The 6,055-nt window shown below is 41.0% G+C and overlaps 3 protein-coding genes across 3 annotated transcripts in view; 2 read left to right on the forward strand and 1 right to left on the reverse strand.

Moving 5' to 3' along the window:
• On the forward strand, positions 308-1,297 carry LOC107635202 (formin-like protein 1). The gene has a single exon (XM_016338597.2). The coding sequence runs from the start codon at positions 566-568 to the stop codon at positions 1,295-1,297; it is 732 nt and encodes a 243-aa protein (XP_016194083.1). The 5' UTR covers positions 308-565.
• On the forward strand, positions 1,414-5,116 carry LOC107635200 (formin-like protein 1). Its single transcript, XM_016338595.2, has 4 exons — positions 1,414-2,777; positions 2,931-3,130; positions 3,662-3,906; positions 4,083-5,116. Exons 1-4 carry the CDS (start codon positions 1,453-1,455, stop codon positions 4,902-4,904), a joined length of 2,592 nt encoding a protein of 863 aa, XP_016194081.1. The 5' UTR covers positions 1,414-1,452; the 3' UTR covers positions 4,905-5,116.
• Positions 5,104-6,055, reverse strand: part of LOC107635201 (acyl-coenzyme A thioesterase 9, mitochondrial) — a 4,647-nt gene continuing 3,695 nt past the window's right edge. The window contains exons 4-5 of the mRNA XM_016338596.2: positions 5,837-5,976; positions 5,104-5,704 (exon numbers count right to left, since the gene is read on the reverse strand). Coding sequence (XP_016194082.1) covers positions 5,543-5,704; positions 5,837-5,976 — 302 coding nt within the window. The 3' untranslated portion in view covers positions 5,104-5,542. The remainder of the gene's footprint in view (positions 5,705-5,836; positions 5,977-6,055) is intronic.

Genomic DNA, 6,055 nt, shown 5'->3' on the forward strand with positions numbered 1-6,055 from the left:
ATTATGTTTATTATTTTGTGTCACTCGATTTTGGAATTTTTATAAAAATATTTCTTTATAAGTACAACTAATATCCATAAAAACCTGTCTCCTTTTGAAAGAACAAAGATTGATAAATTGAAACTTGTGAAAAAAAATAAAGAAAAAATATGATTTTTTTTTAACAAATAATTAATTATTAAACTAATTATTATATATATTTTTTTCTATATTTAACATGGATTTTCACAACTAACAAATTTAAGAATTAATTTTTAGCTATGAAGCATGTAAGTATGAAGCATAGCATCACCAATGAGGAGTGAGTTTGTGTTTAGAAGAGGAAGGGGGCCCTCCAGCTGCAAATAGTAAAACCACAAAGGAGCAGCAGAATCTTAGCTGGATACAAACACCCAACCCTCATCTATATTCACTAACCTTTTTTTTCCTTCAACACCTCCCATCATTAACAACATTTTCAACCTTTTCACATTCACTCATTTACTATCCTATTCCCTCTTCTTCCTCTCACTCCCACACTCACTCAAATACAAGAACAAGTGTTAGAACCTTAAAACAACACAAAATGCAGAATCTTTTGGTGTTGATGTTCTTCTTCTTCTTCTTCTTCTTCTTCTTCTGCAATGCTAGTTCTAACAACAGAAGCAGAAGAATCTTGCATGAACCCTTTGTACCATTGGAAGCACACCCACCCACTGAGCCACCAAAGCCATCACCTTCTTCTAACACCACTGCAATTCAAAAGCAAAACCCAAAGCACCCTTCCTCCACTGCAACAGCCACCGCCTCCACCTCTACCACTACCACCACCACCACCACAACCACAACTACACCAAATGATTCACCGTTTTTCCCAAACTACCCTTCACAGCCACCTCCACCGCCACAATCATTCGCAGGCTTTGCTTCCTTCCCAGCTAACATTTCCTCACTCATTCTTCCACATTCTCCAACTCCTACTCACTCCAATTCCAAGCTTCTCCCCGTTGCTCTCTCCGCCGTCGCATGCGCGGTCGTCGCCGTCGCCGTCTCTGCATTTTTCTATCTTCGACGCCGTCGCCGGAACCGTGGCCCCGGAGAGAACAAGGATGTCAGTCCCGACGGTGGTCGCCGGCGGGAAACCGCCGCGAAGCACCGGCAGTCTCCTACTGCCGCTGGGTCCGAGTTTCTCTACCTCGGCACCGTCGTCAATTCGCGCCGGATCGAAGGAGGCGGTAGCGGCGGCGGAGATGTCAGAGATAATAGAGGCTCCGTGAGTCGGAAATTGGAGTCGCCGGAGCTNGTTTCGAGGAATTGAGCTCGTGTTCGGTTTCTTCCTCGAATTCTGGGTCGCCGGAGCGGTGTCACTCAATCAGCATCTCCCCGCCGGCACATCTTTCGCCGTCGTCGTCGCCGCCACCACAGCCACAGCAACAAATCGTGACATCGGTTTTGTCACCTACATTATCACCAATGCACAACCAACACATTAATTCTTCATGTTCTTATTCTTCTTCGCTTTGTTCTTCAGCATGTGCAACACCAGAGAGAGGTTTTGTTGAAGAAGAAGAAGAAGATACTCATGGTAATGCTGTTACTGAATCTCCTTTACTTTCGCCACTTTCATTGCCACCTAATAGAGCTCCGGAGGAGAAAACCCTAATTGCAAATTTGGACTCATCTTCTTCATCACCACAAAAGAAGGTTTCGGAAACATACGAAGCTGCATCACCAAGGAATTCTAATGTCTCCAATGGAAGTAGAAAGTCTTCCTCATCATCAGCATCAGCAAGGGTTTCTAATGGTTCCAATGGAAGTAGAAAATCTTTGTCACGATCAGCATCGTTAGACAGGGTTTTGAAGACTAGTGAAGTTGCATCATTGGCCTCGTCTAGGATTTCTAGTTCTTCCAATGCAAGCAGAAAATCTAAATCATCATCATCACAAGAGAGGATCTCGGAGACGAATGAAGTTGAAACTGCAACTGCAATTGCATCTGCATTACCATTGACATCACCTCCAAGGCTATCTAATGTTTCTTCCAATGGAAGTGCAAAGTTTATGGCATCATCACCATTGTCTTCGGCTTTCTCTCTGCCTTCTTCTCCGGAGAAGGCAAGGAGTCATAACGGTTTTGATCAGTCTCCGAGAATGTCCAGTGTCTCAGACCAGTTTAGGCAACCGGGTTTGTCTTCAGTGCCATTGTCACCATCTCTACTTTCATCACCAGAGACAGAAAGAGGGTTTAATTTCAGTAGCAGTTTCAATTCAACTGAATCAGCATCAATTGCTAATGGTGCTTCACAGAGGAAGCATTGGGAGATACCTGCATTGTCAACAACAACAAAAAATCCATTTGGTCGATCAGGATCTATTGGTAGTGTTTTGGATCAAATTGTAGCTGTTCCGGTTACTCATCCACCACCTGTGCCTCCTCAGAGGAAACAATGGGCGATACCCGGTATCACAACACCACTTGCTCCGCCTCCTCCGCCACCTCCTCCTCCACCTGCAGCTACACTGCAGCAGCGGCAGCGGAAGCAGTGGGAGGTGCCATCTCCCACAACACCTGTTGGTCAATCTGTATCGAGGCCACCAGAGTTGAAACCTCCTTCCAGGCCTTTTGTGTTGCAGAACACAACATTGGTTTCCCCTGTTGATCTGACCCCAAGTTCTCAGGGTTCGGCTGAAGCTGAAGAGGCTGCGAAGCCAAAGTTGAAGCCCTTGCACTGGGACAAAGTAAGGTCAAGTTCTGATCGTGAAATGGTGTGGGATCAGTTGAAGTCGAGCTCTTTCAAGTGAGATCTTTGGTTCTGTCATGTTTATAAAACTTGTTGATATCTCTTAGCATTTTTTTGTGGCTTATGAATGGCACTTGATTGTGAACAATTCCTATCGATTAGGTGCAATCAGCTTATTGAATTATGTCAATTGAATTGGTTTTGTTGCAGATTGAATGAGGAAATGATTGAAACATTGTTTGTAGCAAACATGCCAAACTCGAAACCAATGGATTCTACTTCATGCACAGTTCTTCCCCATTCAAGCCAGGAGGAGAAAGTACTTGATCCTAAAAAGTCCCAAAACATTGCAATCTTGCTGAGAGCACTTAATGTCACTATAGAAGAAGTGTGTGAAGCACTTTTAGAAGGTATTTTATCATTCCTGTTGATGTCCTTTTCTTTTGCAATGGAATGAAGTTACACACCATTTATGAGAGCTAGGAAATTTATTCGTCCGATGTATGATTATAAATAAATATGTGAAATGATAAATATTTGTCATTATTAAGTATTATACAACTTGATGCTAGTATACAACTTTGTTCAGTTGACCTTCTGCTATGTTTTACCATAATTTCTTTGGACATATTCCTTCTTTCATATACTTACTGAAGTCAGAGATTTGTACAGTATTGTCTAAGATATCAACTTAGTTTAGGGAAAACAGAAGATCTTAACTCTAGTTATATCCAATTTCCATATCAACTTATGTTATATGAACATTTTCCTTCAAGTGAGTCTTAAAGTTTTATTCCAACTTCCCAATTTGAGGAAGATGTTAGCATGTATTTAGTTAAACTGAAATCGGATGAAAAAGTTAGAGCTTGACACTTCTTTTAAACTTAATAGTTGAATCGTATCCTTGTGCCTTATAATTAAGTCAATTTACCTTTCTACAGGTAGTGCTGATACACTTGGAGCAGAACTACTTGAAAGCTTGTTAAAAATGGCTCCGATTAAGGAAGAAGAGCGTAAATTGAAGGAATACAATGATGACTCACCAACCAAGCTTGGCCCAGCTGAGAAATTCTTGAAGGCATTGCTTGATGTACCTTTTGCGTTTAAAAGGGTGGAAGCAATGCTTTACATAGTCAATTTTGACTCTGAAGTCGAGTATCTTAAGAAATCCTTTCAAGGTCTAGAGGTATTGTGTTATTTTCTCATTTTATTCATCTCTACTTTTGGCGAAATTCTTGATGGTGTCAAGGTAAATTATAGATGTTCAATGAGATTTTGTTTTTGAAATTCTGTTCCAGAATTTGAAATTAAATATTTGATTGAAACTCATAGGAAGTTTTTTTTATTGTGCTGCTTCTGTAGGCTGCCTGTGAAGAGTTGCGAAGTAGTAGAATGTTCTTGAAGCTTCTAGAGGCTGTGCTTAAAACTGGGAACCGCATGAATGTGGGGACAGACCGTGGTGATGCGCAGGCCTTTAAACTTGACACACTTCTCAAGCTGGCCGATGTCAAAGGTGCAGATGGAAAAACGACGCTACTGCACTTTGTTGTCCAAGAGATCATAAGAACTGAAGGTGCTCGGCTCTCCAGTACTAACCAAACCCCAAACTCTTCCTTGGCCGAAGATGTTGCGTTCCGGAGGCTTGGCCTGCAAGTAGTATCTAGTCTGAGTTCAGAGCTAGCAAGTGTCAAGAAGGCTGCTACCATGGATTCTGAGGTTCTCAGTAATGATGCGGCCAAGCTCTCCAAAGGGATTGCAAACATTGCAGAGGTTGTACAATTGAACGAAAAAGCTGGGTCAAATGAGAAGTTTACAGAATCAATGAACAAGTTCATTAGAATGGCTGAGGAAGAAATTCTGAAGATTCAAGCCCAAGAAAGTGTTGCTATGACCCTTGTGAAGGAAATCACAGAGTATTTTCATGGTGACTTGGCAAAGGAAGAAGCTCATCCATTCAGAATCTTCATGGTTGTAAGAGACTTTCTTGCAGTTCTTGACCGTGTATGCAGAGAAGTTGGTATGATAAATGAGAGAACCATGGTTAGTTCAGCACATAGATTCCCTGTACCAGTTAACCCAATGCTTCCACAACCAGTTAACCCAATGCTTTCACAACCCCTTCCTGGATTGCATGGAAGGAGACAGAATAGTGAATCTTCAGATGATGATACTCCATCATCTTAGTTAATGTGAGTTCTTGGGCTTTGCATGTTCTTGCCCAAAATGTTGCATTTTTTTCTAGTTAAAATTGTAAAAAGATCACTGCACAAGATTTGAGGGTTTTCCTTTATTGGGGTGAAAATCCCTATATGGATAGGATATGTATGATAAGGTTCTTGTAAGCATGTATAGAGCTTTTAGGTAAGTTATAACATTTTGCAACTGAAATTACCGTAGGATTTTATCTTTTAATAACTATACACTGCCGGAAAGTTCATCTGAATTACAACACACTAAAATACAGATAGTAATATTTACTTAATTTACTATTTGCTGCTAGCACAACTCATAAATTCAAACGCTTCTTCACAAGCTTTCATATTACTGCCACCATGCATGATGCCTGTGAAGACACCAAACCTGGGAAATGCATAATGTGTAAGTTAGATACCTTCAGATTCAACTTCATCTAAGCACCAATTGTTCTCTACCAAGCCCAATGATGCTGGAACCTCAAGGCAAAGTACCACCCTCAAGGATTGAAGGGCATGATTATTATATATAAGAGCTAATAATTGAACTTCAGCAGGTTACATTTAGGGGAATATATTTCTTAGTATATGCATGCATTGCCCTCTACCAGCTACTTGCTGTTTCTCTTCTTATGTTCTGAAGTACTCATTCAAGTTGTCAGCATCTATGCGCTCTAATATTCGGCGAGCTTCTTCCTCTGTCGCTGGCACCACATTTCTAAGTTTAAATCCGTTTTTCATTGCCTTTGCTTCAGGGCGTACTGTGAAAGTGAAATGGAAAGTGTTTGATACCTGCATTTACACAATGACGCACACAGAAGGTTTTAACAATCTGATAACTTGGAACTTGGAAGTGGCAAGAATGAAAGAGCAACTGAGCAATGATTATTGATTGTACTATGTGCGGCTAGTGATGAAACTAACCTCACTAGATCGCAGCTCTGGTCTTGTGACATGAGCTACAACTTCGACATTGATAAGCGGCTGATCCGGATCATGAACTTCGGTGTAGAGAACACACGACTTGAGACGCAAGAAATCCCCTACGTCAACCTGTGCAACATTTTCTTTTCTTTAAGACACATGATATAGACCAATTTATTATATCAAGCATATGATATCTTTTAGAGGGTTTTTTTCCGG

The sequence above is a fragment of the Arachis ipaensis genome, chromosome B04 (assembly GCF_000816755.2).
Source record: "Arachis ipaensis cultivar K30076 chromosome B04, Araip1.1, whole genome shotgun sequence".
Classification (NCBI taxonomy): Eukaryota; Viridiplantae; Streptophyta; class Magnoliopsida; order Fabales; family Fabaceae; genus Arachis; species Arachis ipaensis.